At 45.3% G+C, this 27667-nt stretch overlaps 2 protein-coding genes and 1 long non-coding RNA gene across 13 annotated transcripts; 1 reads left to right on the top strand and 2 right to left on the bottom strand.

The window, feature by feature from the left end:
- Nucleotides 1-6100: 6100 nt before the first annotated feature.
- LOC108156903 lies at nt 6101-9288 on the top strand. 6 transcript variants are annotated; one of them, XR_004471919.1, is made up of 4 exons: nt 6101-6635; nt 7967-8042; nt 8098-8290; nt 8560-9288. It is a non-coding gene; the product is annotated as an uncharacterized LOC108156903 (long non-coding RNA). The 6 variants fall into 6 exon arrangements; XR_004471918.1 differs by having other exon boundaries at nt 6102-6635; nt 7903-8042; nt 8103-8290; XR_004471917.1 differs by having other exon boundaries at nt 6103-6635; nt 8103-8290.
- Nucleotides 8453-20564, bottom strand: LOC108156901 (hemicentin-1). Of its 5 annotated transcripts, none has more exons than XM_033389231.1 (17): nt 20351-20564; nt 18801-19040; nt 14623-15238; nt 14226-14545; nt 13964-14167; nt 13722-13873; nt 13242-13386; nt 13019-13149; nt 12764-12923; nt 11987-12156; nt 11794-11917; nt 11579-11739; nt 11250-11391; nt 11062-11185; nt 10627-10982; nt 10354-10562; nt 8453-9194 (listed from the first exon to the last, which is right to left on the bottom strand). In XM_033389231.1, the coding sequence occupies exons 3-17, from the start codon at nt 14991-14993 to the stop codon at nt 9144-9146; spliced, it is 2820 nt and encodes a 939-aa protein (XP_033245122.1). In that variant the 5' UTR covers nt 14994-15238; nt 18801-19040; nt 20351-20564; the 3' UTR covers nt 8453-9143. The 5 variants fall into 5 exon arrangements, with proteins under 5 accessions (XP_033245122.1, XP_033245121.1, XP_017144135.1 ...); XM_033389230.1 differs by having other exon boundaries at nt 8453-10241; nt 19345-20563; XM_017288646.2 differs by having other exon boundaries at nt 8453-10241; nt 20251-20563.
- A 4656-nt stretch (nt 20565-25220) lies between these two features.
- On the bottom strand, nt 25221-26260 carry LOC108154397. 2 transcript variants are annotated; one of them, XM_033388174.1, is made up of 3 exons: nt 25692-26260; nt 25558-25624; nt 25221-25456 (listed from the first exon to the last, which is right to left on the bottom strand). In XM_033388174.1, the coding sequence occupies exons 1-3, from the start codon at nt 26126-26128 to the stop codon at nt 25400-25402; spliced, it is 561 nt and encodes a 186-aa protein (XP_033244065.1). In that variant the 5' UTR covers nt 26129-26260; the 3' UTR covers nt 25221-25399. The 2 variants fall into 2 exon arrangements, with proteins under 2 accessions (XP_033244065.1, XP_017140152.1); XM_017284663.2 differs by having other exon boundaries at nt 25222-25624; nt 25692-26257.
- Between the last annotated feature and the right edge of the window lie 1407 nt (nt 26261-27667).

Genomic DNA, 27667 nt, shown 5'->3' with positions numbered 1-27667 from the left:
CCTGGAGGTGGACCCCAGCCTGGGCTAAAGCCAGCAAATTGGCGAGAAATATTGGCGCACAAATCGATTGGCAAATGAATATGTATTGGACGTCCATAAGTATGTCGGATGGTAACCCGAGGTGTTGTGTTGTGCAGAAAATTGCAAAATATATTGCTCTGAGACCTGGCAAGGCATGAGAAATATGATATTAAATATTATGAAAGGGGAAGAAAATGCACTGCACGTTGTGAATCTTGTTAGCAGCCAATCAGGGATGTAACAGAATAATTGTCAGTGATTTTCCCCGTCATCATTCACACTTTGTTAAGTGAGCGGCTCCAATTAAGTCTGCATAATCGTGCGCACAGCTTGTTTAATGTGCGAATCGCCTTCTTCGGTAAGTTGTCTGTCGGTTAGGACATAATTCTGCTTCTAAGAACCACTTTGTTGGGTTTAAATAATCTTCGCTACGTCTGTATTCAGTGGAGCTTAAACAGGTTATTTTCTTTAATTGTCAAAAAGAAAATGAGATAGAGAACAATTTTTATTTTGTGTATTATGTATGTATGTAGTAGAACTCATGGAACTTCCATGATGGAATGTAGTTTCATCAGGATTGAACCCTTTTGGATGTTTTTAAGCCTACAGCCAATAATGCGGATAAATTAGGTTATAGTATTATTCCGAATAAGTTTTCGAAAATTTAACGAGGCGCGCGTTTACCATGGCGCTGCCACTAAATAGTTGTTCAGTCATGTAACGCCAGGTGGCGCATGAAGTGGCGCCACCTAGACACATAGTGGCGCCACTGTGTTTCTGTTAGCGCCGGGGTAAATGAATAAAACTGATCTGGCTGATAAAGATACAATTTTTCTAAGATATTTCCTTTGTAGCATTCAAAAAATCAATGATCAGTAGGTTTCCAGCTCAATGTATCCAAAAGAAGAAATGACAGACATATATATAAGGCATTCCACATCTGCACATAAAGCCACATTAATATTGTATGTACGAGCAGTTGTCGGATTAGGCAGATTGGGGCGATAGCAACGGGCGTTGGTCCATCAAAATTAAGTGGAGTAAGAGCATTGCTTCGAATTTTTCCCAGCATTATCTCCTTCCTCACTGTCGAGAAGTCTTGACTCGTACATTTTTGTCTGTTTTATTTTCTTTTTTCGTGTCACCGAGACCAAGCCTGGGTTTTGCTGTTCATTAGGCCTTCACTTCCATATTAAGAGGGTGAAGCATGAATTGCAGCAAGGATTGTTAGGGTTGGCATGTGATATTTTATCGGAATGCTATGGGAGGCCCTTTGGGCCAGTGAGCCAGTTCTGAGGACTCAATACACTTAGTGGAGTGGGCACAGATGGAGTGAAAGCATCATATCTCGTCCTCGACATTTCTAAACTATTCATAGTCCTTTTGGTGCTCTAATGCATGTCCCAGCCCAAAGCCAGTACACGTTGCTGTAACCTTACCCTCACCCGCTCCCAATCCTCATCCATCCAGTACAATCCTGTGTAACAGAGATGTGTTAACGAGCTTTTGATTTACTTTTTCCTAACACTGACCCATGACACGATTTCATTTTGATATGGGTGCAGGGCCGGACAGGAGTTCCGTTCCGTTCAGTCTCAGCTAGAAACTGCTGACTAAAGGGCAAGGGCTTCAATAAAAGCGTAAATTAATTAACAATATCGTATTTCCATAGGCCGCAACTGAGCACAGCAAACCGCTCATAACAAGTCAAAGTCTAGTCCCCATTCCCTAGCCCCAGTCCCAGTCCCAGTCCCACTTCCAGTCCCACTCCAAGAAACGCCCACCAGCATGTACATACATATGTACACACTTAGGTATGTGTGTACCCTTATGTTTATTTGCATAAGTAGCTCAGCTCGCTGCCGCCGCCACCGCCACCGCAGATGTGGGAGTGAGTGGAGTCACATTGGAGGTGGAGTCACATTTACCCATACATATACATATGAGTATGCGTGTACAAATTACGGCCAAAAAGAATGGCCTGACAGACAGCCTGGCGAAGGCGACGTCGAAGGCGAGGACTGGGCTGAGGGCGAAAGAGCAAAGGGCCAATTCAACTAGTTGAATGATGTCCTTAATAATGAAGGAGCAAACCAGAACCTTAAATAAACATGACCATTTCCTCTCCAATCGTTCCCAGGACCAGAAGCAGCCCTGTCCTATCCTATCCTGTTTGGTTCTGCTCCGCTCTGTCGGGTCCTTCCCACACTCCCACCCCCCCTCGGCCGCACTCGCATTACGGATGGAGTCTAAGCGGAAATATTTGTTTTCAGACAGTTTTATCTTTCGGGTCAAATCATATGTCATCTTTTGCGTATTTATTTTGCTGGCAATAAATTTTGCAACAGCAACAGCGTCGTCCTGGATTTGGTTAGGGACTCGAGTGGATCCTGGGTCTCCGACAGACGACAGGTGGAAGTTTGGGTGTGTGTGGGGGTCGGTCGAGCCACATTATTAAGAAAGTTTCCAGCCCCTTTGTCTCGCCAGGTCGGCAATGAAAATTGCGGTTTATGTTAATCACGGGACAGCCGAAAAACAGAGCACCTAAAAATTGACAAATTGCTCAATGCGAACATGTTGGAGGCGATGGCGATGTTTGGGGGATTGATTTATGTGGGGGCGTGTACACTGGTGTATGGGAAGGGAATTCGGGAGGAGTTGTGGGTGTGTGGGTGTGTACGATTGAGATGGGCTGTCCTTGGGCTTGGCTGGTTCTCGGTCTCGGTTGCAGACAATTAGGTAGACGGTTTGTCAATGCGCTGTTTTCCATTTCTCCAGGCCCCATACATTCGAATTATAGCACGTTCCGACGTGTTACAACCTAATTAAAATTAAAAAGGACTTCAAGTCCTTGACACGAACCACCCAGTTGACTGGCTAGGTGGATGGCGATGGCTGGATGGCTGGATGGCATTGGCACTGCCACTGCCACTGGAAGTGGAAGTGCCTGACTGGCGCTAACCCAGCGATACGTCACACAAAGTCAAATTTTGTGGCAGCCCCGAGCTAAATGCCACTCAGACATGGGCGTCCTACCTATGGCCAGATGAGGGCATCTCTAATGTGCACACAAAACGTGCTAATGCTAATGGTAGCCGGAGGTCTGCTACGAAACCCTCCCTGCAATGGCGGGATGTATGGAGTGCTCTGCTACCCGCACACGCCGCCGTTGTCTTGATGTCAACTGTAAGTGGCACGGCCAGCCAAGGCTGCTGTGTGGGCTCCGACCGCGTGCGCCTGCATCTGCATCAGGATCTGCATCGGGAAATATTCAAGGGGAAGGGGAAGGGGAAGCAGCATCTCCTGGCTTGCGGATATCTGGAGAATAGATTGTGTATACAAATTGAGGGGGATATATATTTTGTCTGTACGTATATTGCTCGAACCTGAATCGCTGTTTGTCGGATGCTCACTGATATTGTAGTTAGGATGCGAGCCAGACCCAGACCCAGAGCCAGACCCACACCCCTCTCCCCAACCGTTCCCACTCCCACGATTACAATCAATATAAATCACATTTACCCAGAGCGAAAATGCTTTCTACTTCAGCGAAGAAGCCAAAAATTCATACGCAACAGGGGAATTTGCTACTTTTTTACGATATTCGTACATACATACATGTATGTACATATATGGGTAAATGTTTATATATTGTACAACAGCAGACAGAACAGACTCCCAACCGACTTCGATTGTAGCTGGCGCCTGCCTCTCCCTTTCCTCCTCCTCCTGCTCCTGCTCTTCCCGCTATTCCCGCTCTCGACTCTTGCCACGTCTATTTTTTTCCATTTGGCCAACACAAAAAGTAAAAAGGCGAAAGGCAACCAGGCAGGCAAATATGCAACAAATTCTCATTCAAAACACGCACGCAAATTTCTCCAATTCGCATGGAAAGGGATGGGAATGATGGGAATGGGCTTGAAGCGAAACCGAACCAAAGTGTAATAGAATGAGGATCGAAAACGTACAACAAAGGATGGGCATAATAATAAAAAATTTAAGATGTGTAAAAAACATAAAAAGAAAATTCATTTGCGCCAAATTTGTGGATTTCACCTTAATCTTTTCAAGCGTCTCTCCCCTTCCCCTTGCATCCCTGGCCAGACAACAATGTGTGCGAAAATCGATGTACCTATTGAGTGGGTTCTCATCTCCCACATTCCCCCATCCTTCCCCACCGAGAGAGGGTTACGCCCTCATTCCTTTTTTATGGATTTGCGGATAGAGATGCCCCCGACAGTCCGTGGTAGTCGCCAACTACGGCAGGCAGCCGTAAGAGCTATTTAAGTTGACTTGTCCTGGTCTCGAGTTTAACCATCGCTTACTCGGAATTACGTGCTCCACGGACCCACACACGGTCGCTGGCTGCAGCCTATTAGATGGTGTATGGCCCGTAATAAGGAAGCTGCATATATGACTACAAGAACGATATGGGCACACAGCACACAGTCTTGTATTCTCACTGGAGCCGGAGATGGGATGAGATGAGACAAGACGAGACGAGATGAGAGATGATGAGATGGAGACCAAATTGTTGTCGCTGACGATCCACAGTGACAGTGCCCACTACTACCTACTCGTACTTAGCTCTCAATTGAATTAATTGAAATTCCTCACTCGACTAAGTGAATGCACACAACCGAATCCGAATACGAATCAGAATCTGTGTGCGCATGAGAACTTGTACTCGTAGATACCACAATCATAAGTTGAGTTGCTCCACCTCCACTCATATAAGATTCAATTTAAGAGTATCATATGGTGGCACAATGCGGGACACTTACTTATATACTTATACAATATAAAATAATATTCTTACATATTATAAGCTATAGTAACTATTTGTTCGATTTTATTTAAAAACATAAATGTCTAAATGAGTTGAATTTGAAACATTTTTCCCCAATGCAGTTATCTATGATATAGTAAATGATATGCACGTATAGTAAATTAAATTTGTGGAAAAACGTGAATTGTTTTCCAAGATATACATATAAACTCAGCTTTTGAAAAAACTATAAGATTTATTTTACAGCATAGCTGACATTATGCTCGATCTTCAAGGGTATTAAAAGCTTCGACAACCTTGTACATAATTCTATACGTACAAGTCCGAATTTTACTTTCCTCCAGAAAGTTTAATAGATTCTAGACAACGAAGTTTGTAAAGTCGTACAAACTGAGAATCACATGTATGTAAATCAGAAAATGAAAAACCTTCTGTAAAAACGATATCGTAATGGTATTTTTTTAAAACGAAACAGGCAAAATCTTCCAACCAGAAGTGAGACGTGTGAGATTTATTGGACACCCCCTATCATCGTGCAGGCACATGATCTCGGATCTAGAGTCTCGAAATTGGACAAAACTCAATGTGATACAACACATGGATATAATCCAGCAAGTCGTTCCCCTCCACCTCTCACTCGGTGACCATCGTTTGACCATATTAAGTGTTTAGTACGGAGGGTGGTATTGTGGAGCAGAGAGAAATCCACCCCACACTCCACTCCGCACTCTGCCAGCCTAATCTGTTATAGGCCTGGACAATCTGTTTGTGTGAAAAGCCATCGGCGATGCTGATTTAAGATTGGAAAACGAAAGAAGAAGAGCCCGGTGCCGTCGCCGGGGAGGAAAATTGTAACGAGAGTGTGATAAAATAATCCTATATGAACGTGAGGGAAGGGCGGCTGCGGCTGAGGCTGAGGCTGAGGCTGCTATTTCGAGTACTTCTACGCGTATTTCAATTCGAGAAAATGCGGGACAGTTGCCGCCCGGCTTAGTCAATAATCAACTGCAAACTAGGACTGTGCGGGGCAGGGGGGCGGTCTGGCTGTGCTCGATCGGAATTGTTGCAGAATTGATGTTGATGTATGTATGTATGTATGTATGTATGTAGGTACATCATCATTGTGTACACACACAACTACACACTCACTCATAAGAGAGTACGCATATGAGGGCGGCGTGTCGAGCGCACATGGACACACCACACCCATACAGAGAGCGGATCGGACGGCGAGCCGCTCGGCAATGAATTGATGGTTATTTTCAAAAATCCAACGACTGTCCACGCGATCACTGCACAAATCAGTTGTGGAATCGCCCTCGAGCGGAAAAGTTCTCCGCGCTCAGCCGCGGACTTCAGATCTCAGATCTCGGATCACGGATCTCGCATCCCAGATCGCGGTGTGCATGGGATGCGCCACTTCTCGGAAAACCAACACGAAAAAAAAACAAGACTGTGCACCACACCACATACTTTCCCTGCTGCTCTTGAACGAACATTAAAGCACAAATATTTAAAAAATATAATTGCATGCGAGTAAATACATTCATACCTATGTATGTGTGTGCATATGTATGTACATATGCTGGAAACAGCGCCTACTGGCGCTGGTCAATTCTCCGAGCGAGGTTAAGACCCTTCGAAGGCGCGATAATCGCAATCAACGTTTTCGTCGTCGAGCTGTCGAGGCGTCGAGCGACGGCAACACCAACGATTGAATGGATGACTCTCCCTCGCGTGCGGAGCGGATCGGATCTCCCACTCTTCCACTCTACCACTCTCTCACCGCTCTCCGACTCTCCATTTTTCCGGAAAGCAAAATATGGTATGTATGATACGACTGCGAAATGCGAAATGTTTCCACATTATTTTCGTTATCTCCGCTCGGAAATTGTTCATTAACTTAATGTTATTCTGCAAATAAGTACAACATATATGCATTGTCCATCTGTGCAATATGCGGATGGCTCATGGAGTGGAGCTCAGTGTCTTTAAAAGAGCCGCAAACACACACTTGTTCCCTTAGCTTTGGCAACTGACAGTAGAGTGGAATATAATTTCCATTTTTAATTAGTGCAAGGAAATTCTATATTTATTAAATTAAGTGCAATACTTGCAGTTCAGAAAGTATTCGTTTCATGTGTAAATTCTTATATAATTCTTGTTGTGAGTGCAGAAGTTATTGAAGAAGAAACAGTTTGCCATTTTGAATATTTTCATGTATATCACACTGAATTATGTGTAAGGTACTCAAATGAGCGTCCATTAATGCAGATTAAGATGTACTCGAATCTGGGCTCAGAAATGTATATAATATAATATATAAAATACAATCAGTGTACATATACCTGTAGTAGAATTGCAACAAAAGCTGCCGTTAATGCAACTCAGGAAGTGCATCAGATTTCTGACGACGACAATTGCGGCTGCTACTGTGGCTGCTACTGGATTCACTTAACTAAGTGTTATTGTGCTCTGATTAATCTATGTATATTCTAATTTAGATGATGAATGCATTCAGGCAGCTGTTTATTGTACTTTGTTTGCGCATCTTGCGCCGACAAATTGTTGCACATACGAGTACGAGCTTGTGCCCCAAACTCGGGTCTGCTCTGGCATTTTCTGCTTTTTTGACAAGTACTTGACGCTTGCCCCAGTAGTAGCTGCAGCAGCGGCAGCAGAGCAGCAGCGGCAGCAGAGCAGCAGAAGCAGCACTCATAACCGAGAGCAGCGACATCGCAGCGGCACAATAAGACTGCTTCTGCACATTCGCATTGTGTGTATTTTTATTCGTTTAAATTCAATTGACTTTGAATGCTCCAGCAATGAAGGCAACAACACACACAGGGCACGGGCACTAGCACGGACAGGGACAGAGCCGGAGCAGATGCGACGTGGCCGTTGTCGTCTGTCACGGAGTAAATTTGAACGCTGTCGGCGAATACGGGCATCGGGCAACGGAAAACGAATGAGGGTCAATTAAGCCAATTTAAATTTAATAAACTTATGTATTATGTACAAGAGGTTACTAGCCATAGCAATATGCCATCCGTATATGACTTGCAATGATACACATCTACATACATACACAGGCGAACGAAGACCCGAAGTGGAGGGGCAATAATACTCGTATTTTTCTATTTTTGGGGAGGGTAGACAAATGTAGTACTCGTATTTGACGGAGAAGGAGAAGGAGATTGGATACAGATGCATGACACAGCTGCCACAGAAGGTTAAGTATCGTTTATAGATATTAATAACTCAAAACTAAACGATGAAGTGCATAGTTCAGAATACATTACAGAACGGACGGATGCTTCGAGCTGTCAATTGTGAGGGATGCTGTGATGTCATTCCCATCGATCCACCGATCCAGCAGAAGAACCCATTCTAACTGATGTACATATCATTGCAGAGATCAGATCAGAACAGCAGTTCAAGGAGGGGTCACGGCACGGGAAAATGAACTGGAGATCATGGGTGAGTATATTTTGAGCACTTACCTTGTACATATCTTGTGCATTTTGGCGGTTTGCTTTCCTAAGTACTAGTGCCGCAGGAGTTAGGTTCGTGTCCGCAATACCTCCTGCTGCCCAAGTGCTTATTAAAGCGGCGGTGGTCCAACAGTGAAACGCAGTGTGATTTAGTTCCATTTAGTTATAATTTAATTGTATTTAATATTTCTCCTAATAGTTACAAAAACTATGTTTGACAAATTATACTAATCTTTGCATTTCTGTTTGTATTAGGTGTACTTCTTGGCAGAAACTCTCTAGCATACATACATGTGTACATATTTATAAGTACATATAATGTATACCATCCTCCCGCTGGAGAGGTGTTCGGTCCAGGTGGGGAAGAACACAGCTGCTCTCTTCCGCAGAATAATTCAGGCGAGGAATCCCATCTCGGATCTCGCCGAAGATGTGCACATACTATGTGGTGGCCTTGCAATTGTTCTATATTATAAATGCTTAAATTACTCCTAGATGGGGCAACAACATACATACTCGTAGAAGCGAACAACATATATCCCTCACCATTAGTTATGATCTATATATGTACAGTTGTCGAGTAAATTTCACGGAGAATTTTCTATGTGCTGTTCTGTTCAGTTCTTCCGTGCGTTACCATTTTGAGTCCTTGACAAGCGAGCTCTAGCATGCTTCTATATGTGTGTTTAATCATGTATGTACATTGCACTTAGACCGACACTTAGGGCTACTTAGGCCTAGATAAATACAAGTATGTGGTAGCTACACTTAAACACTTCAGTTAATCAAATTAAAAATCAATAGGTAATACTTTTATAGAGGATATGGACATGATATTCTCACAAATGCGACTCCCGCAGAACTCTGCCGGGTCTGGAAGAGTGCAGGTCCTGTTTAGATTAAATGGATACAAGTTTATATGTTTATTTATATATCATGGCGTAAATTAGTTGCAATCGGTTTGCTCAGTTTTGCTCAGGGTTTGGCGCGCAACATTTACCTCGACCTCGACCTCGAGACCGAGACCCCGTCCGGGGAAAGCGGGTTAGCTTAGCCTTAGCCTGGTTCAAGCAATGTTAGGCGGGAGCACAGTTCTTTTAGGATGTCTGGCGATATGTTAAGTTGACAGCGTGTTTGGAACCTCATGTCGGGAGAAACATATATATATGTTGGGTTGGGGACATGGGGTGCGGATATGGCATTGGGTATAAAGATAAACGATATGTTCTTTAGAAGTTTTTTCGTTCGTTTCTGATCTACCAGAATGTTTCGGTTTCTGTTTCCGTTTCACTTTCGGGGGAGTTTTTAGTTGCAGATTCAGCTTTAGGTTCGGTTCATGGGATTAGACTTAGGTACAACAACAGATGACAACAACTATTTACAAAACGAGTGTATTCGTCTACACTTTTGGCATTGATTCGATGATGAATGCAATAAGTACACAAGATGCTTACGAGCTAGGAGAAGTCTTTCCTCAAACCATGCGAATAAATACGTCTAGCTGCTAGGATACGTTATTCGTTACGTTACGGTACGATATCAATGCATTAATACAGTTCCACTTTGCTCTCGATAATATGTTGCTTTTGCTTTTGTTTTTGTACACTCAGAAGTAAGTATAGGTATATACGAGTACGAGTACGGTATGTAGCATTTGATGTATGTATAGATGCGTGTGACTTGTGTGTGTGTGAAGTTTATATACAACTTTCCTGTATGCGATTGGAAGTGGTGACTATCTCGGGCCCGGTTCGAAATCGGTATTCGCTCAGCGAGGACGTCACCGATGGATGGTTCGGACTGAGCAGGCTGACCTCCATGGGCTGCGGTGTTAGATGATATGAGGATGAGGGCGTCGATGTGCTCACACTGTAGTTCTGCGTGCCCAGCGGTGGACTACAGGTTGTTATGCCCTTCCTATTGAGGGTTGCATAGCTCTGTTCAGGCGAAAGCGGGGAAAGAGAGAGGAAACCAGAAATGAGATGACACCAAGATTGAGGCACAGATGCCAGCCCATCACCAAAGTCCCCTTGAATCTCGGATACTTACGATCTGCTTGCTGGGCCGAAAGGTGTAGTGCAGCACCTCGTTGCCGGAACTGCTCATCAGCCCTATGCTGGACAGTCCCTCCGGCGCGCCCACTGCCTCGCAGCTGCCCTTCACCAGCTCCGTCTCCCGGACGTAGTCACGCTGCATTAGGCGAGTCGAGGGGCTGGCAAAGCCAGGTGGCGACACCAGACTTTTCAGTGGACGTTTTTCTAAGGATCAGGCAAATTTTAGTTAGGGAACAGTACGGGCTGTGATGTGATGATGACCACTTACCATACTGATTTGGTATAACATCGGGATCTGTGTCGTCTATATCGACCTGATCGGCAAGCGGACTGTGCCGGGTCCGCGCCGTCGAGCGTAGCGTTTCGCTGCCCAGGGCCACCAGGCCGATGGGAGAGCTCCCTTTGACCCCGTCAATGCCGACCCCAACGCTTACTTCCCCCAGGTTGGCGCAGTCGACCGCGTTGCGATTATCACAATTAAGGGGCAGCAGGCTGTGATGCGGCTGGTGGTTCCCCTGCTCCGGCTGTCCGCCGTGCGCACCCGGATGCAGTGGGTCCAGCTGGCAGTCCGCCGGAATGCTCAGCTGCGTGTGCTTCGCAACCTTCAGGTTGTTGTCGGTGCGCCTGCAATTTAAATGAGGTCATTATAGCAAAGCCAAAGCCAAAGCCACACCGATTAGCCATTAGCCATTAGCTAACGCACCGATTAGAGAACCTCCTGTAGATGGCAGCGAGCATGATGCAAAAGATGGCAAAGAGGAGGCCACAGAAAAGGGTCAGACCTGCCAGGAACGGCGACAGCGGCATGGAGAGACCCGTCGAGGCACCTGTGGATCCGCAATTCAATTATTACAAGGTAAACTCCAATTGGAAGCACTCTCATAGTCTCACCCGTGAACTTGGCCACCCCCTTGAAGTTGATGTCATCGATTATGGTGGGCTCGGAGCGACCCTTGGCATTGACAGCGAATATTACCATCCGGTAGGTTGCAGCCTGGTCCAGATTGTCAATAATAAAAGTGACCGGAGTATGCTGAATAGAATGAAACGGGAATTGCGAAATCAAGTAACATCCTGGGTACTCCATATATTCCGGAAATCATGTGTTATGTATCATGTTTATATTATGTGAAAATTTATCATTTAAACCGACATTGCACTTTTAAAATATCTTTTCAGGTTCAGAATAAAAAAATTAGAACTCCCCTTACTCCACTTACCGAAACTGTGATATTCCTGGCCAATCGCAAGGTGTTTAACTCGACCAGCTCCAGCATGAAACCCTGAGGCAAGCCACCATCAAATCCCTCGATGCAGTCAACTTGCAGGGAGTCCACCGATTGATTGGTCACCGAACAGTTTTGCAGGGGAAAGGGCCGACCTGTGGGTAGAGTTATGTTGAGCCCGTACAATGTAGAGCCTGGTCGGTGCTTACCCGCTGCGACAATTTGAAAGACGCAAGGACTCTTCTGCATGCCAATAGAGTTCTTGCCCCAGCAGGAAATTGTGCCATAGTCCAGATCCGTGCTGGGCGTGTAGTTCAGTCGCGACATGCCAGTCTGCAAGGGAGCGTATCGATAGCGTATCGTGGAGCGACCACTAACAACTCTATTAAGTGTGTGGCTTACCTCAGTGGAGTGCAGGCGAGCGGGCAGCTCGGTTTGCTCCCCCGACGAGTTGAAGGTCCAGTGAAAGGAGTCGGCGGGTGGCGAGGCATCCACCTCGCACTTCAGTGGCAGCGTCTCGTGCTTTAAGGCGCCCAGCAGCTCCTCGTGGTCGGTAGCACAGATGGGGGCGTCTGCCGGAGACGAATAAATAATTAGAACACTTATTGAAATATTTAATGCCCTATTAGGGTGGCCGAGAATAAATCTCAATATGCAAGCGCCTGTCCTAGCCACCAGCCACCAGCCACCAGCCGCTCGGTCTTTAAACTGGCTTGAATTAATTTCGAATTTGGCTCCAACATTTGGCCACTGCAATCCCTGCCGCCTGTCTAAGTCCTGCCTCCTCTTCTGGTCATTTGGAATATCATTTGGTGCCAGTGCCAAGGCAATGCATTCATTGCGCCATAATCTTGGTCATTAACGTGAGCTGAGTGGGCTGAGTGGGCTGACGGAAAGGGCATGGAGGTGGTGGTGGGTCTTGGCATGGTATGGAATGCTGAGGCTGACACACCTACTGGGCTTTTGTTTTTGGCTTTGGGCCAGAACACAGCAGTAGAATCCGAAGCCCCCACTCTAAATACATTAAGAGCCATTCAAACTCAAGGATTAAATTGGAAATTACATAGACGTTAGTTCAAAGCCAAACTTTGGTGACTTCGAGCATGGTGAATGGTACGGGGGATAGTGGGGGATGGGGATGTGGCCGAGACGGCCGGGATTTGGCTAGCGTTTACTTACAGCGTATGCGCAATGTGACCGGATTACTTGGGCCTTTGCCCTCAGAGTTGACAGCGAGGCAAGTGTAGTCACCGGCCGAGGCACGTGAGACGCTCTGCAGCACCAGCGACTGATCCGAGAGGATGACGCCGGCGGAGATGTTATGCTGCAGCTCCTTGCCCTAGATATTCGATATATGGGTATGGATGGCATAGAGGTTGCAGAGGTGAGAGGTGAGCTCATCAGAAGGAGGATAAATATAAAGTTTTCGCTTACGTTGTGGAACCAGGACATCTTGTATGGTTTGGGATTCGATTGAACGACGCACTCAAAGTACGCGTCGTCGCCCTCTTTGATGTCGTCCGGGTTCAGGGATGAGCCAATCTTCAGCGTTGTCGTGGGCTGGACTGTGTGGAGGACAGAGATATGTATGTTTTCCCAATTAAGTTTCACCCTCTCCTTTTCAGACTCGCTGTCTCCTTTCTCCTTCAGCACTTACAGTGGACAATGAGACGCCATTTGTCCTCAATGGCGCTGCCGTCGATGAATTGATTTTCTGCCCGACATGTTAAATATTTGCCATCGTCCTCGCGTCCGGGCGTAAACGTCAGTATACTTAGAGATTGATTATCGGGTTCATTAAACTAAAAAAAAGAAACGCAAACAGAGTCCATTAGGAAATGAATAATGAAACGGAAAGAAAAGGAAACGAAATGAAACGAACAGAAACGAAAAGAACGGCAAAGAAAGCCAAGGCCAAGACCGAGACCGAGAAATTAGCGAAAATGAAAACGAAAATTGTGGCAATTATAAGCAACGCACCACCTCTTCTACCCGTACAATATTAATTTGTGTTTAATTAATGAGCCCGAGACTTTGTGCATTCGAAATGAGTGTTCAGCTCCGCTTAACTTAGCCCGAATCGAACCAACCCGAACCGAACGGAGCGAACCAGAATGGAACTCGAACTGGAACTTACGTTCTTGGTGAGCTTTTTGAGTTGTTTACTGCCCTTCCACCAGGTGATGAGAGCGGGCGGCTTAGAGCCGGAGCTCTTGCACTCAATGTCGTAGGTACGATCGGCGGAGACGAAGCGATCCTTGGTGAGTATGTGCACCGCCATGGGTTTCACTGGAAACAAATCGAAACGAAAAGGTCCATAGTAAATAAATCCATACTTCTGTGGCAAATACCCCCTGTGCCCCCTGTGCTTCCACTTACGATTCACATCCAGTATGACGACCTTGTTATTGGGTGGCGTCAGGTTCGTGTTGCTGGCCACGCACACGAGCCGAGAGTTGAGATGCTGGCGGCCCACGTTGGGGTAGGACAGGTGGTTGATGGTCTTGCCATCGGGGCGCTGTTCGAAGGATTCGTCGATGGCCGTATTGTCCAAGTACCATGTGACATTGGGACGCGGTCGACCTGGAGACACACGCAACGTAGAAATAAGCACATTCAGAGCTGGGGACAGGGATCTTACCGCCTGAGACCTCGCAGGACAGGACAATATCGTTGCCCTCATTGAAGGACTCCACATTGCTGGCCTTTTCATGCCTGTTCTGGCCATAGATGATGGGTCTGTCTGGGGGCACGATGACAGTTAGATTTATCTTCAGATTCCTCGTGGGCGAATTGCGAAAATCGACTCGGCAGCGGTAGACGCCCTCGTCCTCGATGCGTATGTTGTCTATTTTCAGCTGGGCGGGGTGGGTGGTGCTGCTGAAGTGGGCGCGTGTCCCGAAGGCCAGCGGCGAGGACCAGAGGCGCGCCTGGCCGAACTGCCGCCCCCTCACATCGAAGCTGCAATGAAATATGGTTAGTCCCAGGCCCAGGAAGGGAGAGGCTGCATATGAAGCCCGCTGGCACCTTCCACTCACTTGTAGATGGGCTCGCCATCGCCCTCGCGGAACCAAAGCACCATGTACACGGCGTCATCGCGTTCCAGCGGCGAGATGTCGCAGGGAAGCATGGCCTGCCGGCCCAGCACACCCTGCACCGATGTCAGCGGCACCGGTCGGTCCAGCTCCTGGATGAGTTCATCGGGCTCTAGGTAGGAGCCCCGCACTTGGCAGGTCTCCAGCGTAACCAGCAGGAGCATCAGGAGCAACGGACCAATGCCCGTGCCAATGCCAAGGCTCCAGGGGAGCGAATAATGCAGCTTCAGTCGCCGCCATCGGCTGGGATGTGGATGGGAACGTGGCTCCTTGGGCTGCTGGCACATTATATCGATCGTTGCCTCGGGATGCATGATATGCTTCTGCTCTTCGCTTTCTTGTTTACTGAAAGTTGTCGCTTGTTAAGACTCTGTGTCTGGCTCTGTGTCTGTCGCTGCCTCTGGCACTGCCTCTGCTCATATTTATCGAGTGCTTATCGCATTTTCATCCATGTTTTCCGCAGTCAGAACGGCCGTCGTGCACTAGCACGCCCAGCCAGTGGAGTGGAGTGGAGTGGAGTGAAGTGGCGTCGAGTGAGGATGATTGGGATGTCCTTTGGCTGCATAATGCAATAATTCAATTCATTAGTGGATAGGAAGTGAAGTTCCATTCAGGAGAAAAAATGAGAAATATTTGTTGAGCTCATCTCTATTGCATTTTCCCTTTTACATCTCTATATATCTGCTTGTTTTATTCAACGCATAACATTGATAAATAAGTATTCTCGTCTCATACAAACAGATCTAATAAACTGGGAGCTCGGACCTGTGTATATATCTGAATTCATAATAAAATACATGCAACTCCAACTACAATAAATAAAATGTAATCCAATTCAAATATTTGTGCAGACAAACATTTGAAATATTTATGTACGCTTCATCAAAATAGCAGAAAGAGGTTTGTTTTTCACAGATTTAGCAATTTTTATGACATAGTAGCTTTACAATACAGACTGTTTATTCAATAAATTGTTAATTTCAGGTCTTTAAATTTCACTTCATCTAAGAGACAGTTGAATCAGTTGAGATAACAGTTAAAGAATGAATGAGGAACGGAATCCACTCTGGTGGCAGGAAATCGAGATTGTGCTGCATATCTTGAGGCGTTTGGGAAAACTTCATTCCATGGAGGACTAATTATCTCGCTGAGTATAAATACGGATACGACCCCAAGGCATTCATTATCCCAGATCCAAATGCTCAGTCAAACTTCATTGGGCCAGATCCAAGGGCATTCATTTGAATATGTGATTGTGTGTCTTGTTCCGCGTGTCCATTGTGTGCGTGGCCACAATTAATAACCGCTGTCAATTCCAACCATTTCGCCAATAAATCAAAAGTATTCTCGAGAACAATGCCTGGTATCGGCTGGCTTCAACACTTCCCACACGTTTTCGCCAGTATTATGATTCTCTAAAATAGCCAAATAAGTGTTTCTAGCCGTTTTATTGCTTGGCTGTTGCAGGGGAAACAGTAAACTCGGCAAATGCCATTTTCTAAATATATTCATATTTCTACTCATCCAAAGAATGGGGTTCTGAGCTCATGGCCAGGTCGGAATTCATGACGCATCTTCGGTCCACTCGTCAATGACTTCGAGTATACTCGAAGGTGCTCGCCGGCATCTCTCAATCTCAGGCTGTCAACGTAATATCTTTAAAAATGTGAAGTCATTTATTTGGCACATGGCTGGAATGGCCAAAACCAAAACCAAGCAAAACTAAGCCAAAACTCAAAACTGACAACATCATTCGCATAGAGACAGAGAGAGGAATGCAGGGCAGGTTCTGGTTAGGAAAGTAACCATGATTGGCCTGGTCAGTCGCAGTCGCAGTCACAGTCGTAAAAGATGATGATGATGGCCGGAATCTGTCAGAGGCAGAAGCAGGATCTGCCTGGGGGAAGGGGCTATCGCATCAGCATATGGCCGAGTATCCCGCTTCCACTGCCCAGATCTGCCCCTGATAACAAAAGAGAAAAGAGTTATGGGTCTGTTCGTAACGAATATCCGAGATTCCAGGCTTGTGGCATAGCTCATGCTCATGCGTCCACTCAAAGTTATGGCCATAATGCCCCTTTATGGCCTTTTAATGTTATAACTTAATTAATTATTACGATATTCCATTTCCCCCCGCCCTCAGAGAAAAATAACCAACAACAGCATCAATAAATGCTGCTCGTAAATATGCCTATGAATGTGATAGACAAAACACTTGGCCCAGACTTGAGCCTGGTCCACAAATACAAAACAGACAAATCTGCGGCAATAGGCATAGGGCTGGGCTTTTTTACAAATGATACCCTCGCGAAGGGTAGTACTATTTTGTCAATAAATTCTCCTCCAGCAAAGGTTAATCTCGTGGACTATTAACATTATGAGGTTATCCAATTGTGACCAAATTGGTATTGAGGTGTAAACCTCTTTATAAAAGTGGGGTTCATCTTGTCTTAGATTAGGACAGTGACTCTGAATTCTGATAATTTTCTATTCTAATATATTTTTTAGACTTTTAATCATTTTTTGATTTTGTGTGTTTTATGATGGCTATAATACTCCCTTTTCAAATCGAAGCCTATAATTGTTTCCATTTGTTTTAAGTTTTGGTAGTGTTCTATGTAAAAACTGTTTCCCCATAAAAATGTTACGACTAAGCCACAGCTTAGTGACTCTCATGTCTACAAAGATCAACCGTGGATGAGGGAACAGATCCAACAATATTTGGATGAATTTGAAAGGGCATTTGGTGGCCTTCTGTGCCACTGCCACTGCTACGAGTATCTCTTGTACTGTTGGCCAGTTTTTGGTCATTCCAAGCCAACGAATGTATCAAATGCTGGACAAACTGATCGAACCGAACCAAACCGGTTATCTCAATGAACTTGAATTCCTGCTCATTTAAAATTCATTAGTTTTTATCTGTTTTTATTGCGACAGAGAACAAACAATGGATGCGTTGATTTATTAATTATTTATTTTCGTTTTACCTTACAAATAATGAAATTATGCTCCAGCGCAGACAATGCAGCAAAAAAGGCCAATGTAACGCAAACAATCTGTCCGATTGTCTGATTGAAGGTGTCGCAGAGAATAAAACCCGGGTAAACTTGAGATCTCAAATGCTTTAAATGGAATTGGAATTCACACTTGTAGGTAAATTTCCCTCCTGTGGTCATCATTCGGGGTGCTAAGCGTTTTCTAATGGAAGCAAATAAAGTGCCTGCTCCTCTTACTCCCATATCCAGATCCAGACCCACCGGCAGCAGTCGTAAACTTGATTTCTTATGCACTCAACTGAGGGGCCCCATGGGTGCTTTGTTCTCACATGGAGGTGCGAATTTTTCAACCCGAAAGCAGATCAAAGATATTTGCATGTTGGTCCCAGCCGGGCCGGAGCACTCCATCTTCACCTCCACCTCCACCCAGTACTTCAATACAACTAACCATAGAGATTGTCTCTTGTCTCTTGTCTCGTGACTCGTGCGAGGGGTGTGTTTCCCCAAGGAGTGCTTCAGGTATTAATGGGTATAAATAACTCTTTGATGGGCAGCCGGTTATGAGCGGCTGCGGACTTTAGTTTGTTTGGTTTGCTGGCCATTTGTACAAAACACCTTAGCTTCTATACAAAATATGACAAGAAATCAACCGAAACCGGTTTCGGCTTTCAGTGTAATGTGATTTCGTTGGGAAACAACACTCGGGGAAAAAACGGAGAGAAAAAACACTGAAAAGTGTACGCCATGCTTAAAATGCTAAAAGATGTTTTCGGCTCGAGTGCCTGGCGCTGGGCAGGTTACTGCCTGCTGACTGTTGCCGGTTGCTGTGGTGTTGCTAATTAAGATTACAGACATCGATACTTTTCGGAACGCAGTGGCACGTTCAGATACATACATATACATATGTAGGTACCTTATAAAAAGTTGCCAGAAGGCAGCTTAAGCAGATAGCTCCCCAAAGTGCTACATCAACGCCCAGTGACAGCGGCAGCGGCAGCTGTGAGGGGAGGTGAGGTTTGGTTTGGTTTGGTTTCCTCTTGGCTTATTAATTATGTAGCTTAATTTGCGATTATGCAGATATGCATGGGCATAAATTTCGGGGAAATAGGCGGCCAGATAACTCACCTGCTAATGTATGTGCATATAGCCAAATGATTCCATTCAATATTCCATCGCGTTCTGCCCTAATGGATCCACTGTTTTATTTTATTTTCTTCTCTTTTTTTTCTACTTGTTTTCTGTTCTGTTTGGTTTGGTTTTGCTTAGTTTTATTTTATTCCGATTCCCATTTCGATTGGCCTGCTGACCAGTCTTCTAATGAGGCCCAGACACGCCGTCTGCGCTGAACTGTAGCTGTGGCTGGAGCTGCGATGAAACCAGAGATAGATGTTTCAATGAAACTTCAAGCCAAGCCAACTTCTTAACGAGCCAACACTCGGACTGCCCTCCAGTCCAGTCCCACTCTGATTGCACTCTTAATTGGTTCGGATTTACGTTCACACCTCTGTACTGTCCGCAGCTCAGTTTCGATTTCGATTTGGATTTCGCTAAGCGCACACTATCCGCACAATACAGCACAATAAAGCATACAATACATTTGTCATGTTGCCAAGTGTAATCAAGTGCCACTAAAGATCTCTCGAATCTCTCTCGTTTTGACAACTATTACCATAACAAATCAGCGCGCCTGCCGGTGACAGGCCAATTGAACCGCACCGCATCACACCGGACGGCACCGCACAGTACCACACTCCGAGCGAGGACAGGAAACAAAAATATTTACACGGCACTATCGAAGGGCTGACTGCTTCTGCTTAGGAGAGTGGTAGGAGACAGAATACGACGAAGAACAGAGCATTGAGGACGAGTCGGAGTCGGAGTCACCGAACAACAACATTGGCGAGGACGAGCCTGTGTGGGAAGAGGCTCTGAGGCCCGTGCCCGTGCCCGTGCCCGTGCCCGTGCCCCTGACTGGGCTATATCCTTGTGCCTCTGTTCTCCTTTTTTATGCCACAGTCGTAAATTCCAATTATCGACGAAGTCGGGGCACGGCAGCGCCTGCGAGAGCGACAGTGACAGTGGCACCACAAACCGAGCAATGAGCCTGTCGAGTGAGGCAGATTGGAGTGGAATGGCACGGTGTGGAGTCGAGTGGAGTGGAGTAGAGTGGTGTGGAGTGGAGTGGAGCGGATTGGTTTCGAGTGGTACAGGGGCAAGGGAATTTAAGCGATTTCCAAAGTCAGGCTGGGCTACTACAGTCGTACTGTTGCTGCTGTTTCCGATAGTTGTGGATTTTCACAAAATTTATTCGATTTTTTGAGTAATCCTTGTGCCGCATCACATCAGGTAATGCAATTGAGTTACGGCTTCAATATTCGGTTTTGATTTCCGTTGCCGGTACGATACGATTGTGCAAAACTACCGGCAAACCGAACGAGTCCGAGTACGAGTCGACAGACTCTTTCACACTACGGGTACGAGTACGAGTACGAGGCTCAGGACTGGAGGCTGGAGATGGGATGGTTGGAACCGCACTTTGGTCATTGGATACGTTTGGTATTAACGAATCATTTACATTTATCACTCTCGATGGTTTCATTAAGCACTTCAGCAAATCCTGTATCCGAATACAATGCCAGCACCAGCACCAACACCTGTGCAAGCGCTCTACTCACATATACGAAGACACACGGCGGCGCCTGTAGTGGTAAGAGCCCGAGAGTGCGTGCGAGTGGCTGTGTGTGTGTGTGTGTGCGAGGGCCGCTTTAGATGGATACCCCGAAGCGAACGGATTGGGCTACATTTCCACTTGGGACGCTCGCGTTTTCCGTTTTCCGACAGCAACTTGTGTACCGTTATAGCTTCGCCCGAAGAATGCCCAGAGTTAGTCGTTGCGTTGTCTGCTTTGATTTCTTTTCGAAATTCGAATTCCGAAACCCAAGCAAAGAGAGCGAGAGAGGAGCGCGCGTGGCCGAAGAGACCAGCATGTGAAATACGAATCTGAAGAGAGCGCTCGCTCGAAACTTGGCACACGATATTCGAGCTCAACAGCAGAGTGGAGTGCGGCATTTCGTAAATTGTAGGCCGAAGCCGGACTATGCCATGGCAAATCTTTAAAGCCAACAAAAACCAGACAACAAAACGGCAACTGACAAATTTCCACCTCCCTGCCTCCTGCCTGGTCATTTATGCGTGAAGATTTCGCATCAAACTGGAGATATTCCCTGCGAAGGGCGATAAAAGTTGTCGCTGTAAAAGTAATTAGAGCTAGACACGATTACTCGACAGAAACACTCTGCTTACCCGATAACTAATTGTTTCTACAAATAATTGGTGGTGCTATTCAAATTATATGGGCAAAAAATAAATAGGAAAATAAAAAGAAAACGTACTTTACATACCTATGCATATGTAGGTACGAAATGGTATGTGCCGTAGTAAGATTAAGTATTTAAGCAAAACCATATACGAATCATACGAATAGATACAAATGAGCTTTTAAGAGGAAAAGGAAATATAAGAATTTACAAAAAAATGTTCATATTTGTTACAGGTTTCCTCTTCTATATTTAAAAGGTTACCTAAACGAAAGGTTTTTGATATTTTATTACAAGCGGTGAGAAACTGATGGAACAGTTGACCCTAACTAACTAAAATAATAGTATACATGCTATGTACAGAGCAATAAAAGTTAAGATAACTACGGCTAGACACGATTAATTTTCGGACAATATGTAAAATAGCTAGATAGGAATAGTGATTCCATATAGGAATACACACCATGTACACAATGTAAGAATATAACAATTTATTGATGTTTAATATGATTAAACTTATTAATCTGAACAATTTTATTTACAATATAAATATTTCGCCCAAAAAGAGCAAACAAAAAAATGAATAATGAATTAATATCTGGGTAGGATGTGAGATGGGAGTCCGGGAGCGGAAATGTTATTCAAGATAATTCCTTCACTTGCCAATTCAAAATTAATTAAAGCAAACATCCGTGGCTTATTCACGAATTATTCACTTATCAATCAATATGTTTATTCTGTGACGAGCCAAGTCCATAAGTTGGCGCAGCGTTTCAAGTGGATTTCCATACACTCCAGCCCGCACCCGCACTCGTACTTTTATTTGGCGCAAAACATTGGGCCTTAATTCTGATTCGGCCAGATGTTATTCATCATGTGAGAGCGGCGGCACTGTTGTTCTTTATCAAGTGATTGATGCGCAATATCCACACAATTTGATACGGAAAGAAAGTAGTAGCGAAGGAACGCACGAGCAATTTGCGCTAGCCAGCCCCAGCGGGAAGGGCGGCCCCCATTCCGAATCCGAATTGACTTTTGTAGATCGAGTCTGTGAGATATGGCTGCGGCACGGACAGGGGAGTGGCAGTGGCCCGGGTGCACGGCCACCCAAACGAATCCGTGGCGGAGAGTGCAATCACCTGGGAATGGGGAAGGAATCGAACTCCATTCGATGGATGCCCAGTCCGCGTCGGGGCGGGTCGGGGCGGGTCGGTGCCATGCTGCGCATTAAATCGTTAAAGTAACATATACAAATTAATGCAAACAAATACAAAATACACGAGCGCTGGGCTGCCGAAACGCATTCGACTCCTCAATCGCGATCTGAACAGATTCGAAAAACAATTCTTCTCGGCTTCTCGGTTGCTGGCGAGTTTGTTGGTGCTCCAGATCTTGTCAATAGTTACGACTTTCTGATGTGCCACGGAATGCTAAACAGATCAAAAGCATGGCACGTGGATGCGCCACCCCAACGTCTCCTACCAACCCCACCTTCTCCAGCTGCAACTCCAACGCGGACTCCCAAAAAACCCCCAGTCTGACAGAGATGAGGTGTGAGAAATCTCAAGTGAGATGGCAGTGCACTCAGTCCCAGTCCCACACCCACACCCACTCCGCCCCCAAATTCAAATACCCATGGTAGTCGTAGCCGTAGCCGCAGTCGCATCTCCCACTTCCCATTGACTTGGCTTTTATTTTGGACTTAGCACTAGGGATTTGTGGTTTATTTCTGGCACCGGTACTAGGACTGCGACTGGTTGCAGCACAGTTCCATTGGTATGGGGCGGTGGGCTGGGCTGGCTAGCTCATAAAATAGGTGTGGTCATATCATCAATAAATATTCTTTGACTGCTGGGCCGTTCAATAAAAAGAAGAGCAATGAGCAAATTAGGAAGAAATACACGGAATGTTTAGAATTGAAGAGAATAAGTTATGCGGGATGCAATGTAAAAATAGCAAGATGCATCTCCACCACGTAAACAAACCGCACTAAGATGCATCTCTGTTCGAGTATGCGAGTGTGCTAGTGTGTATCTGTGAGTGCCTAATGGAAACACGAAACGGTGCGATCGCGTGCGCTGAGCGAACAACTGCCAGCGATAGTGCGGACCAATTTCTGGGAAATCCAGGTCCATTGTGTATTGTAGCCATTCACATTCCCATTTGCATTTGCTGGGCATTCGTCATGGGTCGCAGTCCCATCATACTGGTACAACAGTGGTCCCCTCCTTAGAATGTCTCTATGCAAAACTGGGGCCAGCAGCAGCAGCATACATATATACTTCGCCTTAAACGTTTAAAATCCCATTTCTAGATGCCTTACATGTGTTTCTCTCGGCCCGAACATTTATTATACCAATCTCGGAACTGAGACTGTGTCTCTGTCCAATTTACATACGAGTATGATGCCAAAAGCTGGGTCTGTTTTGGCGTGTTTGCGAGTGGTCTTTAACGAATTGCTTCTCGAAGGCAACAATTAATAGCAGCGGCCAAATTAGTCGCAGCTCCGCCGTCCGCTGATGACTTAATGACAACTTCCTAATAAAAGCCAAGAATTTAATCAATTTATTAAGCTTTTACATTGGAGATACATGCGATTATTTGGCCATTAAAATTTACATATCAATGGAAGACACTCGCTTACACAATCCCGCCTTACATTTGCCTCTGCCTTTGCTGCGGTGCTCCGTAGGAGGACAACTAATTCATAAATATCCCATCAATTTGTATGCAAATAACACCGATCAATAATTATATAACCAATAGAGCTTTATATATGTATATATGTGAATAATAATGTCGCTGAATGAGTACTGTTTATACATATATTATAAGTAATTCGTAATTCCGAGCCATAGAATACAATGGAAAATTTAAACGAAATCTATTTCTTCAAGTGAAGCCCGTGTCTGTACCTTCGAGCGTATCTGAGCTTCGGCTATCAGCGATTGTTCCGTGCCGCGGCTCATTTACGTTTATTCGAAATGATTTTGTTTTGGAAACGGGCCTCTTCGACCCTGTAGGATGGAGCAGACTAGCATGGCTTTGGATTTTGGTTGGATGGATATACATTGATTCCAATGAAATCCATACATCGCATCGATTTATCGCTGCACACATGCCATCGAAACCAAACCTTAATACGTGCTTAACTGTAACATTTCAATTTGCAATTTTCGACTCGATGTCTGTCCGGGCCAACGCTCGTCTCTCCGCCTATCTGTCTGCCTCTCTGTCCGTTACGCACTTGCCACGCCCTTCATGCTAAAATGTTTTTCAAACATGCAAAGATCATTTGCGAACACAAAAAGATACACACGCATACACTCCCACGGAGACGGAGACTGAGTAGCACTCAAGAACAGCCAAAGCACGAGCCAGAGCCAGAGCTGGTGCCGGTGCCGGTGCCAGTGCCCACGACCCAATGCTCAGAAACCAAACCCTTTGACATTGTTAAGTTTGGTTTTTTTTTTTGTTTTGTTCTGTTCTCGACCCGTGCGATAGAAGTATATGTATAATCAGAATTCGTAGGCACGCATTTTTGAATGGGCCACGACGAAACGAGCTCCCTTTCCCCAACATCCACCATCTCCCACCGAAAAAAGAAAAGAATAAAAGACATTGTGGGACGGCGGTGTCGTGCCTTATATGAGCGGGACACGACGAGTAACGTATCGTAACGTATCGTATCCGTATCCGTATCCATCGCCCGCTCAACGTATGTTCCCAGATAAGATACTTTATTGACATTGCGTGTCTAAACACTTTACCGCTACGCTACGCTAGTTATTGTTGCTGTCGTATTTGATTGCGATTGTGCGCTTTAAGCTTATTTGCATACTCATATTTCTTCATTCGGCCCCTTCCAGAGTGCCCCTCTGCTGGTCTATCGGTCTGTCGGTCTGTCAGTTTGCGTGTTTCAGTTTAAGCCACACACGAGCATGTGTATCTATTAGATAGATTGGGCAAAGCAGGTTTAATCAGAAGAAACACACTATTTATTGGGGTTTAATTTGGATACACGAAGTGTCCATGGAATATTCACCTGATCGCATGCAGTCAACGAATACGATATTAATAGAATCAAGAGAACTACAGGTACTAACAAAGAAGGTTACCAATCTGGGATGCTTGTCAGATACTCGCATCTTTTGCAGCAGAAGATAAAGATTGCTTAAAGTGGTTGCTCAAATTAAAAATCATGTATTTTCTACCTTTAGCCCAACACCGAAAGATTATTTTGACTGATTTATAAAAGAACATTTTCTAATTACTTGTGCTCTTCGCCTCACGTGACAAAATCAATTTGAAATACATTAGTACAGCTAACCACCAGATATAGAGGCAAATACGGCATTTCCCTTGGTATTCCTTAGTAATCCGCGCTAGGCTGTGCTACTTAATCGATTAAACTCCTTCGGATACCGACAAGGCCGGCGGCGCGCTGCCCCTGGGTCTGGTTTTCTGGAAAGGAATACACAGGATTGTCAATGGGAATCCGGATCTAAATCCATGGCGTCTAGGCAGGGATCGCAAGGACTGGGACAGTGCTGGGACGCACCCACCACGAACATTATGTCCTGCGGATTGATGCTGTTGTCCATGTTCCGCTCGCACTCGCTTCCTCCCACCCTGCGGATATTTCGAAAAGCCTTTGATTAGTATTGGATCTGAGTTGGTGTCAGCGCGCTTTACATACTTCGGCTGATCACTGCAACGGATGACCAGGCGGCAGAGGATCTGCAGCATACCGGCCGGCTCAGCCCCCTTACCCAACACGCACGTGTCCACGTGGATGATGTCACTCATCCCTGGTTCGATGCGCTCTGTGACCATGGTAGGGAAGGCTATCTCTCCGTTGCCCACTGCGCGATCGTCGTACTTTACCACGAACGTCATGCCGCATTCCTCGAGGGTGTGGCGAAGAGCGCTGGGCTCCGCCTCGAACTGAAGACCGCTGCCCGGCTTGAACTCGTTGACATTGATCCGGCTCGAGGTGAGGGTCAATGGCATGCGATTGACGTTCACATCGATCACCAGCCGCTTGGGGTCGGCGATTTCTACGCCCTGTGCCTCCAGATTGGTGACCACGACGTCAAAGATAAATGTCTGAGGCGGTTCCTTGATGGGCTCCATCTTGAAGCAGGAAGCGCTAAACTTTGGTCGGAATCACTGGCAATCGCGAATTTTGTTGTGAGAATTAGGTTTGAAAAAATGAACTTTGATTAAAGAAAGCATTTCAGATACGACTACTTCGATGATTCGGAAGAGCATCGACATACATCGACTGTTCGACATATAGCCAATGCTCCAACCAAAAAAAAAAAAAAAAAAACGGAACATATTAGTCAAACATCTATCTTTCCGGCATTTAATCGACCGTTTATGTGTTGGTTTTATGTGCGTTATGCAGCACTACCCCTCGGTCTGTTGTGTTTCTGCCTAGCTACGTTCTACGCGCCACAGGTTTCGGCTTGGTGTAACTTGCACTTGCACGTCAACTCCAAATGGAGGTGGTTGGTTAAAAACCATTTATAAATTTGTTTTCCATGTTCCTTATATAAAATTCATAGTCTTACGAGTGTATAGGTTCGGAAAGTGGTTGAGCTGGCTATTATAATCTCGGAGATCTCTGCGATCTTATGGCCGGACAGACTATCATGGGTAAAACGAGTAGGCTGTTGGTGCTGATCAGGAATATATGCAATAATTCTCTACGATGTTTTATAAAGCAGAACAAGCAGATGGATAATTAGATAAAACACACAATACTTTAATTTATGTTAAAATATCCGACCTTATATTTCAAAAATATATTTTTTACTGCTGCAGATGCTACATCAGCAGAAGTTTCAAAATGTTTCACTCTAAGATACAATTAATTTATACAAATATTATCACATTCTTCTATGAACAAAATTCCCATATGTTTTTACAGATCACCGATTGTTCTCGGTTTGAAACCATGCGGAATTGGGGACAATTTCATAGGCATATACATAGAGTGATTTTCAAGTGAGATTACATCAAATCAGGTTTCCAGATTTGCCTACGGAACTAAAATTTATGATCGCACTTCATCATTAGAGACTTCGAATTCGAAGCAGAGCAGAGTAGGCAGATTATAAATTTATGGGGCTTATTGTTATGAATGGGACAAGTTTTGACGTCGCCTCGCCAGTTTCCGGTTATGCCTGATTTTCGAAGCCAAATTAGGGCCTAATGTGATCTAATTTGGGTTTTGATTTCAACGCTTCTTTACTGCGTCCACACTCATTCAATAAATTGTGCTTCAATAGAGATTTCATTTGTGGCTATGTTCGGGTAGTGATTGAGTGTTTTTGAGGCTGATTCGACCTGAATCAGTCCCCAGTAAAGGAAATTTCCTCACTTCGAAAGTATGAAGGAATGCAAGGAATGTGATACGACGATGCTCTAGAGGAGCGAGTTTCTGTTGTCCAGATGTCTGAGCTCTGCCAGTTCCAAGGAAACCGGCAACGAATCAAGCCTCAAGTATCTGTCAGAGGCAATGAGGATGACGCCGTCGCTGTCGCCCCAAATCATTAATTTCACAAAACGTGACTTTTTTGCCATATGTTGAATTCTAATTCCACTCATTAGGCGGCACACTGAGGGGGTCCACTGCCATTCTAAGCATATAGTAACTTCAAAAAG

Source organism: Drosophila miranda, chromosome 2 (assembly GCF_003369915.1).
Source record: "Drosophila miranda strain MSH22 chromosome 2, D.miranda_PacBio2.1, whole genome shotgun sequence".
In the NCBI taxonomy this organism is placed as follows: domain Eukaryota; kingdom Metazoa; phylum Arthropoda; class Insecta; order Diptera; family Drosophilidae; genus Drosophila; species Drosophila miranda.
The sequence above is the reverse complement of the archived record's forward strand: the minus strand, read 5'-3'. Positions and strand labels throughout refer to the sequence as shown.

What these genes read in the sequence shown, in the direction of transcription:
- LOC108154397 (XM_017284663.2), bottom strand. Translation starts at nt 26,128, where the DNA reads ATGGAGCCCATCAAGGAACCGCCTCAGACATTTATCTTTGACGTCGTG. An exon ending in CGTTGCAGTGATCAGCCGAA is followed by an intron (nt 25,625 to 25,691) that starts GTATGTAAAGCG and finishes AAATATCCGCAG; the next exon opens with GGTGGGAGGAAGCGAGTGCG.
- LOC108156901 (XM_033389230.1), bottom strand. Translation starts at nt 14,993, where the DNA reads ATGCATCCCGAGGCAACGATCGATATAATGTGCCAGCAGCCCAAGGAG. An exon ending in CTTTCAAATTGTCGCAGCGG is followed by an intron (nt 11,740 to 11,793) that starts GTAAGCACCGAC and finishes CTCTACCCACAG; the next exon opens with GTCGGCCCTTTCCCCTGCAA. An exon ending in CCAGGAATATCACAGTTTCG is followed by an intron (nt 11,392 to 11,578) that starts GTAAGTGGAGTA and finishes CATTCTATTCAG; the next exon opens with CATACTCCGGTCACTTTTAT.